Raw genomic sequence first — 22,752 nt, 5'->3', positions numbered from 1 at the left:
AATTATTCTAATGTTGTTTCGTCTTATGGTGTCACTTATCTCTCGAATTCTCCCATCATGGTCCAGTAGCTGTTTGTCCCTCTTTTGCTCAGCTTCTTTATTCTCTGTCATTTGGTCTTCTATATCGCTAATTCTTTCTTCTGCCTCATTTATCCTAGCAGTGAGAGCCTCCATTTTTTATTGCATCTCATTAATAGCTTTTTTGATTTCAACTTGGTTAGATTTTAGTTCTTTTATTTCTCCAGAAAGGGCTTTTATATCTCCCGAGAGGGTTGCTTTAATATCTTCCATGCCTTTTTCAAGCCCGGCTAGAACCTTGAGAATCATCATTCTGAACTCTAGATCTGACATATTACCAATGTCTGTATTGATTAGGTCCCTAGCCTTTGGTACTGCTTCTTGTTCTTTTTTTTTTTTTGTTGTGAATTTTTCCGCCTTGTCATTTTGTCCAGATAAGAGTATATGAAGGAGCAAGTAAAATACTAAAAGGGTGGGAACAACCCCAGGAAAATATGCTTTAGCCAAATCAGAAGAGATCCCAAATCGTGAGGGGGGAGAAAGGGGATAAAAAGGGGTTCAGAAGAAAAAAAAAAAAAGAAACTATTAAAAAAAGAAAGCCGATAAAAAATATAAAAAGGAAAAATATATATATATATTAGATAAACTATTTAAAGAACGTTAAAAAAAGAAAACGGTAAAAGTTAAAAAAATTTAGCAGAAGAAGAGAAAAAAAATTGAAAAAGAGAAAAAAAAATTAACTGCAAGGCTAAAGAATCATGGGGAGAAAGCCATGAGTTCCATGCTTTGCTTTCTTCTCCTCTGGAATTCCTCCGCTCTCCTTGGTATAGAAACTGCACTCCTTGGTAGGTGAACTTGGTCCTGGCTGGGTTTCACGTTGATCTTCTGGGGGAGGGGCCTGTTGTAGTGATTCTCAAGCGTCTTTGCCCCAGGTGGAGTTGCACCGCCCTTACCCGGGGCCGGGCTGAGTAATCCGCTCGGGTTTGCTGGGTTTGCTTTCGGGAGCTTTTGTTCCCTGAGCGCTTTCCGTAGAGTTCCGGAAGACGGGAATGAAGATGGCGGCCTCCCGGTCTCCGGCCCGGAGGAGCCGAGAGCCCGGGGCCCCACTCCTCAGTGCGCCCTCAGAGAACAGCGCCCAATGACTCCCGTCACCCTGGCCTCCGGCCGTGCTCCGAGCTGACCGAGCCTGCGACCGGTTCAAGGTAACCCCGAGTTTAGAGCTCACTCCTCGGCTCTGTCTCTGTAGCCGGCTTCCCCGTTCTAATACCGGTAAGCTCTGCGACACTCAGACACCCCCGATCCTTCTGTGACCCTGTGGGACCTGAGGCCGCGCTGACCCCGCCTGGGCTTCACCCCCGTTAAGCTTCTGGAGCGATGTCCCTCAGCGGAACAGACTTTTAAAAGTCCTGATTTTGTGCTCCGTTGCTCCGCCGCTCGCCGGGAGCCGGCCCCTCCCCCCGTGGTCTATCTTCCCGTCGCTTTGGATTCACTTCTCCGCCAGTCCTACCTTGCAGAAAGTGGTTGATTTTCTGTTTCTGGAATTGCTGTTCTTCTTCTCTTCAATCTCCCGTTGGATTTATAGGTGTTTGCAATCTTTAGATAAGCTATTTAGCTGATCTCCCGCGACCTGAAGTAGTCTCAGCCTGCTACTTCTCCGCCATCTTGACTCCTCCCGTATTTTTATTATTTTTAAAAAATATTTTATTTATTTATTTGACAGAGAGAGAGAGAGCACAAATAGGCAGACAGGCAGGCAGAGGGAAAGGGAGAAGCAGGCTCCCCACTGAGCAGGGAGCCCAACATGGGATTTGATCCCAGGACCCTGGGATCATGACCAGAGCAGAAGGCAGCTGCACAACGAAGTGAGCCACACTGGCGCCCTCCATTGGCATTTCAACATAATATGCTTTCTACATTTTGGATTAAAAATTGTACAATATTAAAAAGCTTATAAAGTAAATTGCCAACAAAAATGTGAACTCATATGTACATTTCCGACATTGGGGAATTATGTTACAGAATGCCAAACATGAGCAATGTATCCAAGATATAGGACAGTAATGAAATAATAAAAGGGAAAAAAATATTTTCAAATTAATGATTTAGTAAATTTGCTCATTTGAATAAAAAGAAAACACCATTGTTGTGACTAATGATATCTCAATCAAATCCCCTTGTTTCTCATACAATTACACAGAGATAAGATTTTAGGGAGTAAAAAATGTTTATTCAAAGATAAAATCTGTAAACATTTTCAATATAAAAATGTAAGCATCTGCCACTGTTGAGTTCACTATGAGTTTTGCTGCAATGCTAGACTTACTAGCACATGTGTCACGGCTAGGAAAAGGATTTTAATGGCCCATCTTTCTTCTTACTTGAGTAAGGTGACTGGAATGGATTCAGCATAAGACTAAGCAATCACAACTCTGCTTCGGTTACTCCCTTTCAGCATGCCTTGTGTCGTACATTTGAACTATGTCTTAGACACACACAATAAAGCGCTTATGGCAGATTGGAAAGCCTCCAGAGTTTCTTCATGGTGCTGGGAACTGGTAATTTTGAGGTAACTGATTTGCTGAATGTGCTGCTATTATAGGGTTCCCCCAGTCTCAGAGATGTCAAGGAGGAGCACAACAGATTACCTGTTGGTTCCACTATGATTTATTTCTTCTTTCATGCTCTCATCTGACAAACAATATGTCAGCCTCATCCCACCAGAAAATCAACAGGCTGCCTGAGCAAATATCTCAGCTGCTGTTCACTTGATGGAATTTTAGGCACCGGAGGCTAGAGAAGTACTTGGAAAAAATCCAATAATGATTTATCTGTATTAGGATTTTTCCTTGTGATTATAGGTACATCAAAAAAAAATTATATATAAATGAATATTTACTAAAATAGCAAACTACCCTTTGATTATCTAAATGAACAAAAGGAGAAGAAATAAGCTAAAGTAAGAATATATACTTATCATTACTGTGTGTAATATCATTTGGAGTTACTGAGGTAAGGTCAATATAGGCAGTCTTTTCATTTACAATGAACCTGTGCTCCCCCAAATCCTTCAGTTAGCCACTGATCACATGGTTTTTGCCACATCTAAATTCTGATCTTTGGCAACAACAGATCTGACCAGAGGAGATGATGCCTACACCTCCTCCCCGCCACCCTCAGGGACCTCTCTGCACTGGCTGGCTTTATCCTCTTTAAATGCTGTAAATGAGGAATATTTAGCTACGTGTATTAGCAGTGATTAATTTTGCAGTTGCTAATGAATGCCTACATATTTGTACGAAACTCCATAATTAAACTTCCATTTAACAGGAGAGTGGCTAGCAAAGAATTTGGATAACTTGCTACCTTACTAAGTGAAATGCCCATACAGCAAAAAGAAATAGTTCCAAAATGTTAAAGCACATTATCTTCTCAAGTCCATTAGGTCTTTGAAAATCTATACTATATAGTCATTGAATGAAATTTCCTGTCTTTTTCCAAAGGGCATGATACTGCTTTGTACCTTCGCTAAAAATGTTGATGATTACTGGAGACTGCTTTCATTGTAGGCATTAGTCTGAATATGAAAAGTCTGCGTTCTTAATGTTTACCACAAACCCAGCGAAGCTGTTGATCGGTCTGAAGGTCAGTCAGATCTTCAATACTTCTCCAGCTACACTGGCAGGCATATGCTCGTGTTCCTTTCTTCTTTACCAACTTTGTTCTTAATTTGTGGAATTCTGGCATGTTGTTTCTATTAATAAAAAAATGAAGATTTTAACACAGTGGCTTTGCTCGAGCTGGATGACTTTAAAAAAAAAGTTGTCATTGCTTTATTTTCCTATTTTTACCACATCTGAACACTAAACAACCTTGGCCCTCTCACCTAAACAACAGAAGATAGGCTTCTGTGTTCTTTCTGATGGTATTTCCTTGGTATCCAGTGCTTTTGAATGGCAGCCCTGTAGGTCTGTTTATTAAAGCTGTCGTAATAGAACATGAGAACTAAAAGGCTGAATGAAGAATTATTGGTTTGTCCTATCAGAGATGTCATGATATGAGAAGAGAGTGGGAGGGATGGTGGTACATCTCCTACTCAGATACTCACTTATACCATACTCTAAAAGTCTGTAATATGGCCAATGGAGGGCATATAAGAGGCATAAATAGGATTCTGATGGGTTAACTGTAGCGTTTTTCATTAAATAGACATAAAGTGCCTGTTATTTCTATTTGTTGAACTAATATTGTATCTTTCAATTGTTTCAATGATATACTGATCAGCAAGATAAACTATTAGCGACAGAACAAATGTCTATCCTGCATTAAATGTCAATAATGTTAACATAATTAAATCAATGGGCAGGACCATCATAAAAAATAACTGTCTGACTTGATGCTACTATAGAAAGATTAGAGAAGTTAATTTAAATTTAATGAACTGAAAATCAATTATGATTTTCATGACAATCCATGTACTGAATTTACATAACTACTCTGTAACAGGAAAACAAGGAAAAAATTCAAAAATGAAATGATGAAAAAATACAAAGTAAAATGATGAAATATAGTAAATATTAAGAAAAGAGACAAAATGCTGTCACTGCAACAGAAGGAAGGCTACAAAGTGCCCTCTGGTGGCCAGTGGGCACCACACAGTACTGTATTGTACAAAATACAGGCATAATTCAGGTTGAACCTAACAAAACCTAGATTTTCCAGGCCAACTGTTTGCTTTCAATAAACTACAGGAAGAGATGGATCATCTAAGTTTTATCATGAAGAAAAAACCTCCACAAAATGGAAAACTAAATGTTCTTTATTCAATCTGCAATATATCGTGACAAATTTAACGTTTAATACTTGACTGAATCCTTAATTAGAGATTTTATGAGTAGGATTCATGAATAGCCAGGACACTAATTAATACATTTCGAGTTGTTTTTAGGATGCCCATATCTTAAAAGTTTAGAAAAATAATTTCCCATAAAGAAAATGATTTAGTAGGAAAATAAAAGCATCTTATGTAGCTACTATGGCAGGATGGTCAAGTATAGCTTATACCTCTTTTTGAGAACTCTAGAACTTGTCAGAGCTAAGATACACATTTCCCTCATTTATAAGATAAGGATAATAAAGTAAGCCGATGTGCAGACCGATACCACTAAAAAGAAATGGCTCCCCAGGCGCTGTCAGGCACCAATGTCAATGGCACCCTGCAAGCCTTTTAACTCGCCTTCTTTGGTGACCACCTACCTGTGCTTTCCTTTGGCTCTTACTCCCCACCTCCTCGAGTGTTTCATCTTCTCCCTGTTCCTTTACTTTCAGCAGCTCACATCCTCATTCACACAGCCCTGCCATCAGATGTGAAAATCTTCCATTCCCTAGCTTCCCTCTGAATATATCACTAGTTTACCTCCTTCTACCCAGGTACAGAGAGCTCACCACAGCACTGACATTACATGCATTCTGTCATTCTATACTAGTTTTCTCAAGATTGGTGGTTCACAGTGGTGACGTAGGGGGATTACTGACCACTCATTACATTAACCAGAGCAGAGGACCAAGAAAAGTCAGAAATGGCAAAACAGACCTGAATTAAAAGTTAACTTTTCCAACTCTGGGATTAAAAGTGGGCTAACCTGATCTGGGATTTGGGGACTGTACTAGGCTTCATTTGGGTTGGGAAATATGAAACCTCTCAAACTGTAATTTTTCCATGAATTTGTATAGTTGAATTTTTGTGTATGCTTAGAGAGGACTCAAAGTTTTCATAAGACTGAATTTCAAAATGCGTGAAAAATAATTTTTTTTTTAAAGATTTTATTTATTTATTTGACAGACAGAGATCACAAGTAGGCAGAGAGGCAGGCAGAAAGAGAGAGGAGGAAGCAGGCTCCCTGCCGAGCAGAGAGCCCAATGCGGGGCTCAGGACCCTGAGATCATGACCTGAGCCAAAGGCAGAGGCTTTAACGCACTGAGCCACCCAGGTGCCCCAAAATGTGTGAAATTTTGATGTGAAAGAGTTTAAATAAACAATTAAAGTAGAAGAGACTCCCATGGATTTATAGGAGAATGGCTGCCAGAAGAGGTGTGGAAGAAACATTCTCACCTTTTTATCTATTAGAGAGAGATGCAATATATTCTGATTACTTGCATCAGAAAATACAATTCTTGTTTAGGCTCAGGTTTGGGGTGGGGGATAAAAATGCATGGTGTCTGCACTTAATTAATTTTTAGGTCTTAATCTTTATTTGAAAAAGTGATATATAATTCACAGCCTAATTTTATTTATTTATTTATTTATTTATTTATTTATTTATTTATTTGTTTGTTTATTTATTTAAGCAGGGTCCATGTCCAGCAGAGCCCAATATGGGGCTTGAACTCATGACCCTGAAATCAAGACCTGTGCTGAAATCAAGGGTCAGATGCTTAGCCAACTGAGCCACCCAGGTGTGTCCCATGTGATGTATAATTCAGATACATTTTTATGACTTACAAATCTTAAAAACATTAGGTATGGAGTAAGTGTATAAGAATGCATAAACTGCAAAAACATGAGAAAGACACTATCCTGACCCCAAGGAGGGAGGCAGACCTATACCAACCTAAAATTTTCAATCTTCTTCTCCAGTGAGTGCTAGACTAGGTACACAGCGCTGTGGACACAAAGGAAAGGATGAACTTACTTCCAAGTTGACGGATAGATAAGGGAATCGTGAAGGATGTGCAATGAATTGTACCCTGAGGGACAGGTCAGGTTTAGGTAAATAAATGCTGGGGTGGTGGAAGGGAAGAGCTTGCACTGTCACAGGGAACAGCAGTACTGAGTACTCTGATGCAGCTATAACCTTGTGAAGGTGAAAAGCTAACTGTGGAAGGACATGCCGGGAAACAGACAGATGGGCTCTTGAATGCTGTACTAAGGAACTTGGACATGATTCCACAAGCAGAAGAGTTTTGGGCACGTACAAGGCACACTCAGAGTTATGCATTAATTCTCCGAAGGGGAAGGGTGGCCTGAAAGAAGTGACTGTAGGTGGAGAAGTCAGCGAGAAGGCTTTTACTATACTCCTATCGGGAAGTAACATATCCTCACATAGGCTGACTGCAGACAGATGGAGAGGAGGAGATGACAGGAATATGCAAGAGGTGGAGGCCACACAATCTTGTCAAGTCCACCAAGAGACATTATAGCAAATGAGAAATATAAAGTTATTGCTTGGTACGTTTTTCACGGAGTGAAGTTCTTTGGAAACATACCTGAAAAACAGATAATCGCATGATTTGTCCCACATGTAGTCATCGTAGCTTACTACCCGGAAATCACACGCTATACAACGCAGATGATCACATGCTCTGTTCAGAGAAAAACAACAGTACATTAAAGATTACAGGTACGTTTAAATATGGAAATCTGGTGATTTATTCAAAGGATACACTACATACTACAGATTACTGAGTAGACAACAGAAAAGCAAAGATTAATGTGACTAAACATTTTTGTATGAAAGGATGGATTACATACATATCTTTAGGTAAAACTTCTCAGGTTAAGTTTCTGCACAAACTTACATGTTAAATTTCTGTATAAAGCTACTTATTTTTCTAAGCTCTTACACACTGACATATATACATATATATGCATACACACATATGCATACTGTATAGATATAAAACAAAAGGGATGTGCAGATCTTTTAGTGCAATAGTTTTCAAATTGGATCTGAGGGAGATCTTCACTTAAGATAAACTTCTTTAAGTTGCTTCTCTTCCTACTGAAAATTTCAGGGGTGCCTCTATCATAGAATTTGCCACATTATAGGAAATGAATCCGTACCCCCATAAGTTACTTAATACTGGGACAGTATCTTATTTGCTTCTGCTTCCCTAGTACTTGGCATTAATATATTCATTCACTCACTTAGAAGATACTTCCTGAAAACATATTATGTATGCTGGTGAGTTTCTGTCCTCACCTTCTAATGAGAGAAGAAATGATACTCATAATAACTAAATTACATAGTTTGTTAGAAGGTGAAAAGTGGGGCGCCTGGGTGACTCAGTCGGTTAAGCAGCTGCCTGTGGCTCAGGTCATGATCCCAGGGTCCTGGGATCAAGTCCCACATCGGGCTCCTTGCTCAGAAGGGGGTTTGCTTCCCTGTCCCTCTGCCTGCCGCTCCCTCTGCTTGTGCTTGCTCTCTCTCTCTCAAATATATAAAATCTTAAAAAAAAAAAAAAGGAAAAGTGCTTCCAATTTTTGAAATGATAAGTAGAGTAAATAAAATTGGGAGTATCAAGAAGGAGTGGATTGCAATTTTAAGTAGTCTGCACAGGCCTCACTGAGAAGGTACGTACATCTGAGCAGGTTCTTTAAATGGAGTGAGAAGGTGGTTAAGAACAGGGGTTAAGAGAAGGTTATATAAGAAGGGAGGGGAAAAAAAGATTATTTTTATGTTGATGGCAGAGCTGCAGTGAAAAGCAAAACACTGATGATATAGGAGAAAGGGGAGGAAGTGCTGGAATGACACTTAGCATGTAACAGGTCCTTACTGAAAATGTGACAAAATGAAATGCCACACAATTCTCAAAATGCATAAGCTACATAGTAAGTTTAGGAGTAAAATAACAATATATGGAAATACTTATGAACTGCTGATGTTAACAATTTGATTTATGTAATAACTGTGATTTACTTTAAAAAGAATAAACCTTTTCCATTATTTGAAGTATTTAAGAACTAAAATCAATATAGAAATATATTGGATTATCTAAAAATTAAAAGGAAGAAGAGGTTTTTCTTTTTTTTTTTTTTAAGATTTATTTATTTTAGAGAGAGTGTGTGCCTGCACATGTGCACATGTAGGGGTAGGGGCAGAAAACCTTCAAGCAGACTCCCCACTGAGCGCAGAGCCCGATGTGGGCCTCAATTTCATGACCCATGAAATCATGACCTGAGCTGAAAGGCAGAGTCAGATGCTTAACTGACTTTGAGCCACCCAGGCACCCCAATAAAAGATTTTAAGATACCAAAAACAAAGTGAAAATACCAATCAGTGACAGAGTGGAAGTAAATGTTTTCAACACAGTCAAATACTTACACTATACAAAGAGTGCTTACAAATGACAACAAAACTTAAAACTTGAAAATATATTCAATCTCTCTCATACGGGTATCACAGAATAGCAGTTAAGAGCACAGACTGTGAAGACAGACTGCCTAGGTTCAAATGTATTCCACTATTTACCAGCTGTATAACTATAGTCAAATAACTTCTCTGTGACTCAGTTTCCCCATCTGTAAAATGCGGGTAATAATAATACTTACATACCTTACAGAACTGTTAACAGACCCAATCGTTTAACATCGGTAAAGTGCTTATAATAGTGCCCAGCACAGGGTTTGTTAGTTAAAATATAATGTAATTAAATTATAAATCAACCAAGAAATAAATGTTTTAGCCAATTAAGTTAACAAAAATTAGGACTCCCAGACATTCCTGGTGGGCATGTGAATTTCTGTAATCTTCTGGGAAAAACCTTAGCACTATTTTAAAATTAAAATTATGCCTAGCTGTTGCTCTAGCAACCGCATTTTTGGGAACCAAAAATTACATATAAATAAAAACATCAGTCTATAAGCCATTTAGCTCAAGAATTTTTACTGCACTGCTGAATTGCTGAAGTGGCAAAAAACAGGATACCACCTGGATACCTATGAAAAAGGGAAAAGGCTGAATAATATGCAATATATATAGACTGTCAGGTAGCCAATAAAGAGAATTAGATTTATCTACTGACCTAGAGGGATGTCCAAAGCAAGGTACACCATTAACATACATAGCATGAGCCTATTTTTGTAAAAACAACCAAAAAAATTTCCTGTGTAGGTATTTGTAAGTTTCTAAGAACATGGAGAAAAATGTGGAAGGTTATATACTGTACAGCTAATACTGGCTGCCTCAGGGGTAGTGGGAATGGAGGAGAGAGAAGCAATCAATATGCAATAAAAAATAATTAAAAACCCCCATCATTAGATTTTTTTTCACTTATTTCTCTCTAAAATTCAGATATGGTAACTTCAAAATTGCAAATATTTTTGGCCTGAAAATTTCTTTGAAAATAAATGTTTATTTTAAAAATTATTACTAATCATAAAAATAACTACTCGAAATCTATAGAAGTTTCATAAACAATTCCATATTTTCTTTTAAACTGAGTTGTATTTGTACATACGGAAATTCAACACAATTAAATTTGTACACATCTGAACTTGGATTTTTAATGTACAAGTAAGGAAATGCAAAATGATGGTTCCCAAAGCTGCCATAACTTGCTTTCTTATGCATATGTAGTTTATTACATGATTGCACAGAGTGTTAACTTTAATGCTTTAATACATATGTGCAATTTGGCTAAATTATTGCTGTTTTGGGAACGATAATTTAGAATTTCCTGACGTTTTGTATGTGTAAAATCTCAACCATAATGTTAAATACAGCTTTTTAATTTAATTTAAAATTTAGTAGTTTATTCAAATCTATTCACACTACATTTTCCTACAAACACTGCCCTGTGAGAAAAATAAAACTAACTTGCAGCTAAGAAATCATTCTGCTGCTACGATTCACTCTATTAGATCATAATTAGTAGGCATCTATGGAATAATACAGCTTTACAAGTGGTTTAAAAAATAAGAATGTAAAATTCGATTTGGCTTGAAAATAATGCCTTGATTTTATCTATACCTTATTAATGCCACCATGCTTCCTGCTACCACTCTTTCTCCTTTCCACCAAGTGAGTAAAAGACTCACATCTTTATTCTCTAAAATCATTCAGCGGTACTCCCAAACCAGAGCTTTATCTGGAAACCAAACAAATAAAACACATAGAAAGTAGGTAGAATAGACTCAATTTCCTTTATGCCCTGGGCGTGTAAATCAGTGCTTATTTTCAGGGCTTAAATATATTTCTCTTCCATAACTACATGCATATAAGACGATATCTTTAAAAAAAGGCATGATTCTAGTGAAAGGTAAATTGTCAGGATTCTTCTTCTAAAATGTGGAGGGAAATAGGGGCGCCTGGGTGGCTCAGTGGGTTAAAGCCTCTGCCTTCGGCTCAGGTCATGATCCCAGAGTCCTGGGATCCAGCCCGCACTGGGCTCTCTGGTCAGCAGGGAGCCTGCCCCCCCCACCCCGCCTACTTGTCAAATAAATAAATACAATCTTAAAATACAGTCAAATAAATAAATACAATCTTAAAAAAAAAAGAAAAAAAAAGAAAACGTGGAGGGAATATAAATATAAAGGTGTCACCAACAGCTTTGTCCTTCTGTCCAGCTAATACAATTTTTACTATTTTTAAGGTGTTCATGATGGGAATGTCCAAAATACAGCCCAATATAGTTTTCTGCCCAGACTCTGGTTCTCAGTTAAACCCTGCCAGATCTACACAGCAGTCTAGGAAGCCTTGTTGTTTGGACAGTGGTTAAATAACAGTAGCCTCAATAGCAAAAACAGCTAAGTTTCTTCCCTCTTGCACACATTACATGGTCTCCGTAAATTGGTATACTAGAAAGGATAATGGACAGGAACAAGTTACATATTTGAGTCCTTGGTTTGTAATAACTTTTCTGATCTTGGCAAGACACATACTTGGAAGTCATCCTTGAAAACATTCTTTTACTTCCCATAGCCATTTAAACACCAAGTTCTGTCAATTCTAGATTCTAAATGGCACAAATATGACACCTTTTCCCTCCAGCTACTTTCACTACTCAGGTCACAGCTACCATCCCCGCCTCTTTCCTGGACCACTGTAACTACTACCTGCTGACTGTTCTCCCTGTCTTCTCTTGTCTTGCCCCTTCAACTTGCAAACCATTTTCCATTCAGCAGCCGAAATGACTTTCTTTAGAAACACAAATAAGATTGTCACCCCATCTGCCAAAAATAAAAACCAAAAAATCCCCCCAAACAACTAAAGCCTTCCACTGCATATAACACACTTTTCCTAAAATCTGCCAGAGGACTCCAGGACCCCAAACCAAATGTCCCTTGACTACCTCTCCAGCCCGATCAAGAGTGATTCTTTCCCCCACTCACAGCTACTCCAGCTCAGGGATCATCTAACACTCTGTGCCCTCTGGCTCTAACGGTCTCCTCTCTTTGTCAACTCATTTCTCATACTGTAGTCTGATTAAATGTTATTTGCTTGGGAAAACATTCTCTAATCCTTCATATTAGTTGGTGTGCTGATTATCTAAGCTTATCATACCCTGCACTTTCCCTTCACATTATGTATTATGTAGGAGCTAGCAAGCAGGTGGTTCATTAGTATGTGTTCAATGAATTTAACACCAGGGTCTCAATTTCCTCATTTATAAAATGGGGTTAAAAAGTCTTGCTCTATTTGCATCTTGCTTTTTTTCCTATGGAGCTGAACCAATAAGCATATATAAAAAAGTGCTCTGGAGAGGATAAAGTATTTCACATATAAAATGTTTTAGGTGCACATTGAACAAGTATAGGCTTATCTTTCTGTGGGTGCAGATCTGTTTTATGAAGAGGTTTGTCCATAAGGGTATCTTTGTAATAGTGAGCAAGACAAGACTGTGAATGTACACATTTACCTGTGCACATATATGCAAACAGTATGTGTTTTTTCTTCTTGTAGCTGTGCAGAAAGTAGGAAAGGAGTTTGACGAATATTATCATGCTCATGGATCAATATTGTGTGACTGGATCCTCAAGCTATAAAACAGGCCATTCTTTTGTCTTGTTAAATTCCACCTGGAGCAAGACTCTTCTGTGCTAGAACCAAATCAATGTACCTGTAAAAAATACTATATAAAAGAAAATCTTCATGAAATATTTACTCTTTGAAAGTAAACCAGAATGGATCATCTTAGAGACCATTTTTATTTACTATTTTTAATTTTTTGAGAGACAGAGAGTGTGAAAGGGAGAGATCTTAAGCAGGCTCCTTGCCCAGCATGGAGCCCAGTGCAGGGCTCAATCTCACGACCCTGACATCATGACCTGAGCAGAAATCAAGAGTTGGATGCTTAACTGACTGAGCCACCCAGGCGACCTAGGACCATTTTAAAAATTAGAAGACCCGTGTGGGTAAACACTGATACATATTTCCTGAGATAAAATGGGAACATAGCAGAAGAATATAGGATTCCTGGCACAGAACTAGAACACAATGAGAAGGCAGCACTAACAGATGAAAAAGACACACGAATGACTGTAAACTATTACTTAAACTATCTTCGGCATCTTTCGCACCACAGGCAGACTATAACATAGGATTCCATCTAATCCTCACAGGATCTCCGTGGAGTGTGTTCAGTTTTTAACGGGTGAAGAAAACAGTTTTAGAAGATACATCCCTCCTCTCAAGGTTTCACATCTCATAAGTGGCACAGTGGGATCTGAACTCAAGCATTCTGCCATCAGAGCTCTTTCTCTTTGTGCTTTAAGTACTATCATTTGCTTCTTACCAGTTCCTTTCCTGGAGAGGGTTTCTTTCTTTCTTTTCTTTTTTTTAATTGATTGGTGATTGATTGTTTATTTATTTATTTATTTTTGGTATCTAGTGTTTAGCTCAGGGCCTAGGACAAGCCAGGCATTCAATGAATACTATAAAAAGAAAAAAGAATCTCAAACAGAATGACAAAATAAATTTGCAAATAAGCAGATAAGATAGTGAGAACACACATTAGAAAGGAGGGTCGTTCCAGACAGGGAATAAATGCAAAAATATCCAGAAGCAGAAAGATGTAGTGGAAAGTAGAGGGTAACAAATGTTTTAGTGGAAGTGGACTATCTGACTTGGGCTCTCACTGGACGTGAAGGGACCAAGAAGAGAAAGAACACAATTTGGTAAAGCAAGTAACCTTAGAGTTAATGTGGGACAAATGGCAACTCTCATCTTCCCTCTGAACAGGGGAGATGTGCTCAGAAGAGTATTAGGGGTATTATCCTTCCTGCTGTATGTGGGTGAAGCAAGAAAAGGAAGTGGAAGGTAACAGGGAATCTGGTGCAGTTCTTAGGTGACTGGAAAGAGCCTGCGATTGGAGGGGGTGTGGTCTGGAAACTCAGAGACAGGTTCCAGTGACTCTACACAGGTAAGTCAGGATTAACAGCAACCCGACTATATTCTTCTGGAAGGGCTAGCTTGTGTCTCTAATCCTTTGTATAGAGAGCCCTCAACACACAATGATTTAACTGCTATTAATTGTTATTTACAGCCCTTACAGCAGTCAGCACCCCAGGGGGCTTGTGTTAGCCTTGATGTTTGCGATACAGGCTTCCCCAGACTCCTCAACTTTCTTTTGGTCCCATAGCCTTTCTTTCTAGGCTTCCTAGGGTCTAGGCCAGCACCACTACAATCCTCCAACAATGTCTTTTTAGATCCCACTTCTATTATTCAATATAACTGTTATTCCTCCTAAAACACGGTCAACATGCAATCATGTATCTCATTCTTCTCTTTCTTAAAAAATTAACAGAAAGTAAAAGAAGTGTTTTAGGAATAACTAGACAAAAGATAATAATCTGGGCAAATAGGCCTCTGCAAAAATAGAATCAACAGTATCAGGACAACAGAAAGATATGCTTAAAACCAATTTGTTTCTCCACATTATGACGATGATAATGGAATATGCTAGTATGGGGTAGGTGGTATCATGACCACGAGACTTCCCTGAAAGGTAGTGAGTATATAGTGGGTGTAAGGGATGGGGAAGAGACAAAGAATGGAGGATTTCTGCATTTTAAATGTGTAAAACCAAGCGACTATGTTTGAGAGCTCTTTGGGACTGAAAACCTAGCCTTCTCATGCTGTGTGTTTGGTCAAGATGGTGGGTAACACATCATGTGGCTGCATGGCCACACTGCTTCACCAGTCTCACCCACTGGCTTCTGCTGCCCAGAAGGCAAACATGGCAAGGCAGAAGCTCACTCTCTTGGCATCCTGTGGAAAGCAGGCTGGCACTGGAGAGACCCAAGCACTTCAAGTGGGGCTTAGAAATAGGCATCAGGGGTGCCTGGGTGGCTCAGTGGGTTAAAGCCTCTGCCTTCGGCTCAGGTAATGATCCCAGGATCCTGGGATCAAGCCTCGCATCGGGCTCTCTGCTCCACAGGGAGCCTGCTTCCTCTTCTCTCTCTGCCTGCTTGTGATCTGTCTGTCAAATAAATAAATAAAATCTTAAAAAAAAAAAAAAAAGAAAGAAAAAAAGAAGTGGGCATCAACACAAAGAACAACGCATACCCAATATCACAGCTTTTAAAAGCTATTGCCCAGAATAACAAACATTTCAGTACAGTGTTCTCAGACTGGCTAATAAAATACACCTCTGATTTTGACAGAGACGGATGCCAAGAACTACATCTTAACAACAGGGTATCAACTGCAAAAAACCTAATAAGAAAGATAATCTATTTCCCTTCTTTTTAAAAAAGATTTATTTGAGAGAGAGTGTGTGTACATGCAGACACACAAGCAAGGGTAGGGGCAGAGAGGGAAGAGAGAGAGAGACTCCCAAGCAGACTCCCTGCTGAGAGAGGAGCCCGACATGAGGCTCGGATCTCACAACCCCGAGATCATGACCTGAGCCGAAAATCAAGTTGGACCCTGAACTGATTGAGCCACCCAGGCGCCCCAAGAAAATCTATCTGACATCCTACCTCTGTGAAGTATTTGTTCCAATTCCACACGGAGCAGCGGTTCCACCAAGGTACACTGGGCTGCAACTAGACGTGTTTGATAGATAGAAGAAAAAAATTACAACAAAAAAAATATGAGAAGTTAATTTGGTCTCATTGACTCTATATTCTTGTAATCAAATTGTAGATTTTCCTGAGAAGGCCAATTATTTCAAAGAAGAGGCATTTATTCCAGGATAACTGCATTATTGGATATAACCCATATATTCAGGAACACTCAAGGAGTTAAAATGAGTCACAGAAAAATGTGTTTGCCAAATAATATAAGGGACAAAGTAAATATCGAAGAATATAACAGAACATTAATTCTGAGAAACTGTTCACACTTATTTTTTTTTCATGTGGCAGAAAATTATTTACAATGGCAATAATCTTCCATTCAAGTTCTTTTACACCAAGAGGTCACAGACCATGAGAACACTGAAGATATTGCTACTGGTCTTTCTCCTGAAAGCCAACCAGTGCTTTGTTGTTCAATGTCACTGTTGTTTAAATGGTAACAAAATATTCTAGACTTTGCTCATAGTGTTTGCTCACTAGTGTGTGTAATTCACTAAAGCCATCTCAACTTACCTTTTACCAAGGCCTTGAATGGAAGCTCTGACAGATGTGTTACCTGAAGATTTAGATTTTAATTTCTGTTTAAAAAACAAAAACAATAAAAGGCCAAGGGTAATTTAGAGAATTCTAGCATAAAAACTAATACTTTTTATTTTATAACAATACTTTTTAAATGACTTAAATAAAAATTTTGTATCATTTTAAAGTTTCTGAAATAAAAACAACGATCAAAACCTTTTAAAGGCAAAAGGGAAGTAGACCTCCCTGAGGAATTTGTAAATTACTCAGCTAATTTTTAGTCTAGGAAATTGATATACTGCCATTATTAGCATGCTAAGATTTAGAGTCACTTTATAACTCTTCAGTTAATAGCACATTCAGTGATTTAATATGAAGGATCTGCTATTTAAAACTTCATCCTGGAAAAATTCAATTGAGGAGGAAAAAACCTCAGACTCATTTTTAAAGGCTGTGAATGGTACTTACACACCTGAACTAAAAATAAAACTATCCAAACTCCTGGGTAACTTTAGGAATATTAATTTTGATCAAACGAAACAGTATCAACCAATAGACATGCAAGGAAATTGTAGAACTACCATAGTCACAACCATACAGTAGTTCCTGTATGGTTACATAACATGATCATCATTAGTAAGCATTTATTAAGTGTTAACTGGTATATGGTACCAAGCAGCATCAACCAACCACATACTAGGACCACCGCCAAGGAAAGGAAGTTGGAGAAAAGGCAATTTAAACTACTCAGAGACATGCCTTCATTTTACTTTGTAGGTGAGGAAATTTAATGGAGGCAAAAATATTTCACTTTACAGTTTCCCTGAACTTTCTTATTTGATGTTAAACAGAAGTGGAAGAATTTCTGGTGCATGTCTGGAAAAATAATAATGTACGTGTCTTTTTTTTTTTTTTTTTGGAGAAAAATGTTTCGTGTACCATCCACTTATGGCTTGAAGTTAGCACACTGTGGCATTTGTTGTCATTCTTGGGCTTTCCTGCGTGGGTCTGAGAGCAGTTCAGAAACCGAACAGAATGGGTGAGTGGTTGGGGAGGAAGCAGTACTCTCAGGAACATAGTCTGGTCTGGAAAAGGTGGGCGTGCACCCCTCTTCAGACACTTCTTTTCCTCACCGAATCCATGTTTGACACAGATCTGCTCTCCTCCAGGGGTTTATTTAGGTTGTTTTTTCCCTTGCAGTCTGGAGAACTAGATATGGTAACTAAAAAAAGGGAGCATACAGAAGCACATAGAGGTAAACACCTCTTCATGATTGTAGGAGTTACTCTTATTTCAAAGTAGTGTATCTTAAAGCCAAAGTAGAAAAATATCCCCGTTCCTTCTGAAATGTCTTGAAGAGACAGTGCCTCACATATAGATACACAACCTATAATACTTAATAACAAATTGTTCAGATGATCCATGAATAACAAGATCATGTTATCTTCTCCACTATTAATTAAACTAGCGTTGCTATTTGGCATTTATGATGCATTGTTGTTTGCAGAGTATTTAACACCATTGTTATTATGTTGATAAGTTAATCAACTAGACCATCAACTTATTAATCTACCATCTGCTTATGAACTGAAAATGTTAAATTTAGAGAAGTAAAGATCATAAGTTCTCTATCAGTCATTTGATTTTTAGTCTGGCTGACAAAAATAAAAGTGGCTCATATCCATATCCTTACCACCACCACTGCCTAGTGATTTTCAGTCTATCTGGCTTTAATCTTCCCCCCTTGAAAAAAACTCTCTTTGGTATTATATTTATTCTTAGATTTTTGTTCTTTGTGGTCTCTGTAATTGAGACTTCCATTTGGTCTCTCTTAAATCTCACAAATATATTTTATATCCACCACACTGATAAAAATTAAAGCATACACATTTTCATCTACTGCTGATGAGAAGAATAGAAATGACAGTCACTCTGGAAAACACTTGGGCAATGGTTAGAAAAGTTGAAGTACACCTAATGACCAAGCAATTCCTCCTCTAGGTTTGCACATTCTAGAGAAACTACTGTATGTAGGTAAAAGAAGACACGTGAAAATATCCCATGAAACACTGTTTTTAAAAGCAACAACTGGGGGGTACTGGGGAGGCTCAGTCCTTAAGTGTTTGCCTTCAGCTCAGGTCATGATCCCCGGGTCCTGTGATTGAGCCTGGCATCAGGCTCCCTGCTTGGAGCCCTGCTTGGAGGGAGGCCTGCTTCTCCCTCTCCTACTCCCCCTGCTTGTGCTTGTGTTTCCTCTCTTGCTGTCTGTCAAAAAAAAAAGAAAAAGAAAAAAAAAAAAAGCCACAACTGGGTGCACTCCAAATGTCTATTACCAGGGAAGTGGATAAACTGTGGCAGAATTACATAATGGACTACTATACATCAGTTATAATGGTTTATGATTATACAAGTATAATTAAAATATAAAAGTATGGATGGAAAAGACGGGTTACCTCTGGGAAGGAAGGCAGTAGAGTAGGAGCTGGAGAGTTCTTAAACTATAATTTTAATTTCTTTAAAAGAAAAATCCAGAGATGCAAGTATGACAAAACATTGATATGTTCACTATGGGTGGTAACTACAGAGCTGGCTGTTACACTGTTTTATGAGCTTTTTATAAAGTTGATAAATACAAAAGCATTTAAACATTAAAATACCAAGAATTTACTCATTGGTTCATGGGATAACAGCAACAGAATTGCATCTGAGCACATTCCTATAATAAAAGCTATTTTTGGTCTCTAAGAAAAGTGTTCTTTAAATACGCAAATAAAGTAACCTATTTCATCTGTGAGCTGACTTCTGCTCTAACAGCTTTTCTAATTTTTCATTCTCGCTGAGAAATGAACAGCAAACACATGAGAGTTTCTAATATTTTATTTCTTCTACAACTCTAAGTGGAATAATTCCCTTAAAACAGTTGTATTTTTCAGAATTCAAAGATACTTGTGCATTCTATACATTTTCAGACTCTTCTAAACATGTTTTGAAATAATGAAAGAATTACTGCACATTTATAATACTTAACTTACAAAGGGTTTTTTGTCAAAGTTGGGTTCTTCAAATATTTCATTAATAAGACTGTCAAGATCATCTTCTTTCTCAAATGTTTCTGCTGATCTGAAAACAAAATAGCTGAAGCTTAAGTACAGATAAAGTCAATATCAGGAGAATTTTGCTTAAATAGTCTATTATTAGAGTTGATAAGAGGACAAATTGACGTTAATTAATTTTTTCCCTCTATGGACATAGTTGAAGATGTTGAGACAAAGATGTAGTTTATCAGGTAAAAATTCACATATATACATTACTATTTCACACTTGAAATGAGTCATTTAAAGCTATAGGTTATATTCAAGAGAAAGCTAGGCATGCACTTTTCTAAATTATGGACTTATTTAAAGAACACAAAGTATGTACAATTACAAGTAGAACCTGAGAATTATAAACAAAGATAATTTTAATGAGTATTTCTAATTTTTTACCTAAGGGTTCCACTATAAGTCAAATAACTATCTTTTTACTACAGGAACTGAATTGAAGATTATGTAATCAAATGATCAATTAAAAAAAAAAAAAGAACAATATTCCCTTGACAGAGCATCTCAACTACTCTCTATATAGAAGCTTAAATCTAGGTCTACAATATCCTGGTAGACTTGGAAATATGACCTTGGGCAAGTTAACTCTTTTACTAAGTCTTAGTTTGGTCAGTGAAAGGGGGATAATATTATTTGCGTAAGAGGGTTGGGGAGAGTAAATGAAATAACACATACAAAGCACTTAGGATATAGAAAGGACTCAATAAATGTTGGCTATTATTGTAACTATTATCTAGGAGGTTATGATATTATTTGTAAATATTCCCATCTGTATCATCCTGAACCACTTTAGTCCTATTATTGAAGTTCAACTCACAGCAGTTTTTTTTTAAACTAATTACGTACTTTTCTTTATTATTTTGAACATTTTAGCAACTTGTATATGTTTTGATCTCTTACATTAGCAGTTGTTTCTGGCATCCAGATGTTGCACGGTCATTTATTTTATTACTTGTAGACCTATCATTTTAATAGACAACCTCAGTATTTTAATTCTTATTAGGGAAAGAGATAACAGTTGCATCACTATACAATTGGCAGATAGTCTCCTGTTAATAAATTCATAATATAAATTGGTTCTTAATTTTTAAATATCAATTTTGGCTCATGATAAAATTTTTTATATTTGACATTATATACCAGGTAGGGATTGTATTAGGTTTAGGGCCCTTTCTGCTGTTTTTTTTTTTGTGTGTGTTTTTTTTTTTTTTTGCATAATTTACCTTTACAGCTACATTACAAAATGAAAAGTTTTAACACATGAATAACAACAGTACTGGTTTGCTACAGCTTTTATAAATGTATTACTGAAAAATCTGAGGTAGTAAGGTGAGGTGGGATGCTATAAACATTATGGATGGATTTCAGTAGTGCAATAACAGGCTATGGAGAGAGGCATAAAAGGACCTGTTCTTGAAAAGGATCCACCTTTTCAACTCTTTCCATTTTGAGCAGCCTGCTCCAAGACATTCTAGCCCTCTGCACACTAGTTCTAACATGAACAGGCTCTGGACGGCTCTTTGATTAATTCTCTCCATCCCCCAATGAATGAATAAAAAGAACAAAAGAAATTGCAAAGTAACACTGATGTGTGATAGGGACAGTGATGTCCTGGGCATGAGTACCTAAGGACCTCCAGCATGCAAGACAAGAACATACAAATTAATGAGTGATATTTGCATAATCATTGTCAAGAAATCCCTAGCCCCTTCAAAGTGGTCATTTTAGTTGGCTCTTTAGTTGATTTTTAGAATGCTGCCCACTACTCAACTAATTTTTGGAACTCCTGTTTCTGAACTTTAGAATCTTCTCAATATTTTATATTCCAAAAGTTAATTTTTATAAACAAATGCCATTAGAGGTTAAGTCTGATAAACTGGGTACCAATGTTGTTGGGTAAATACTTCTGAAAAATCATGCACATGAACACCAAGACCAAACAAAACCTAGCGAAACCACAGAGGCAGGCATAAAATGACAAGAATGACTTTCTTGGGCTCTTCCAATCTGCCTTTGTGTAATTTCACAAACATGTCCAACAGAGTTACTGCAGAGGCTCACAAGTCATCACTTGGAAGGACAATATTCATTCTGATGAAACAATTTTGACCTTTTGGGATTGAGGAGAAAAATGAGAGGAAAAAGAAAGTCCTATTATTTTATGATTATACGGAATCAAAGAGATTAACAAATTTGAAAGGTAGTTCTTTGGATCAAAAACCAGAATACTTAGAAAAATCTCCTCAAATTTCAATTTGGATGCGTGAGATTCCTTGGGACCTCACCTGGGGGCCACGGGGAGAAGGTAGGTGGTTTGGATTAATACAGTGTTTACAATAATAAACCATTTATCATAAATGTAATCTCATTCAATTCTCTGAGTTAAAAAACAAACAAACGGCTAATGATGACAGAATTGTACGGAATCGTTTTCTCCAACAACCCGCCCAAGGATTATACTGCCTGGGAAATTGGGTCAGAGGCGAAAGGCTGAGGTTCTCTGTGGGAACGAACACCTCCTGGGGCGCGCGGGGTGCGGGTGGGGGATAAGAACGGTTCTGGCTGTCAGAGAGGCCCTCTCGGGGCTCAGGGGAGGGCCCCCAAGCTGCACCTCTCTCTCCCCACCTCCATTAGGTCCCCACGGACTCCGTCTGGGTGAAAGACACCGGGTGAGGGCTCTCACGGGCGGGGCTAGCCTCCTGGGGCTTGCCCGGGTTGCCGAATTGGGCCTTGGTAAGAGATGCCCAAATCCTCCTGGACAGGGAGTTGAGGTGTGCGCTGGGGTGGGGAGCAGGATTTGGGCCCGACTAGGGACAGCAGCTGCAGATCGTGGACAGAGGGCGGCTTCAGGGCGTGGAGCAGGCTTTAATAGGACAGCTCACCCCTCCCGCCTGTTAACCTGAGAGTCTCTTTCGCCTCGGCTCGGTTCCGGTCATTGCTGAGAATGCCACCGCCGCAGCCTCTGGGCCGCTCGACCATGCCCAGTTTCGGTGGGTCTGGTCTGCAAAATTTGGACTCGACTTCATCCAAGAGCTCGTCCAAGTCCTTCGCCATCTTGAAACGTTACGTCTTTCCCAGCGCCGCCGGCAGCGCCGGCTGGTTTCCAGGGCAACGCGGGGACCCGCCGAGCGCGCCCGCGCCCGCGCATGCGCTTGTCGTCCCAAGGCGGCCCAGGCGTCGCGAGGCTTTGGGGCTAACGCGCTCGAGCAAAAGGACGCCGTGGGTCCGCGATTTCTTGTGGCGCTGGGCTATCCCCCTGGCCAGGGGTCGGAGCTGTCCCTTGCTGCATGACCTCGCGACGGTTTGCTTTCCGTT

At 38.6% G+C, this 22,752-nt stretch overlaps 1 protein-coding gene across 2 annotated transcripts; it reads right to left on the bottom strand.

The window, feature by feature from the left end:
- Positions 1 to 2,223: 2,223 nt before the first annotated feature.
- Positions 2,224 to 22,503, bottom strand: CFAP418 (cilia and flagella associated protein 418). 2 transcript variants are annotated; one of them, XM_047726953.1, is made up of 7 exons: positions 22,337 to 22,503; positions 20,338 to 20,397; positions 19,369 to 19,456; positions 16,331 to 16,395; positions 15,719 to 15,784; positions 7,282 to 7,377; positions 2,224 to 3,769 (listed from the first exon to the last, which is right to left on the bottom strand). In XM_047726953.1, the coding sequence occupies exons 1-7, from the start codon at positions 22,489 to 22,491 to the stop codon at positions 3,616 to 3,618; spliced, it is 684 nt and encodes a 227-aa protein (XP_047582909.1). In that variant the 5' UTR covers positions 22,492 to 22,503; the 3' UTR covers positions 2,224 to 3,615. The 2 variants fall into 2 exon arrangements, with proteins under 2 accessions (XP_047582909.1, XP_047582910.1); XM_047726954.1 differs by lacking the exon at positions 20,338 to 20,397.
- Positions 22,504 to 22,752: the final 249 nt, after the last annotated feature.

This window comes from Lutra lutra, chromosome 4 (genome assembly GCF_902655055.1).
Source record: "Lutra lutra chromosome 4, mLutLut1.2, whole genome shotgun sequence".
In the NCBI taxonomy this organism is placed as follows: Eukaryota; Metazoa; Chordata; class Mammalia; order Carnivora; family Mustelidae; genus Lutra; species Lutra lutra.
This window is presented reverse-complemented; position numbering and strand designations above follow the sequence as displayed.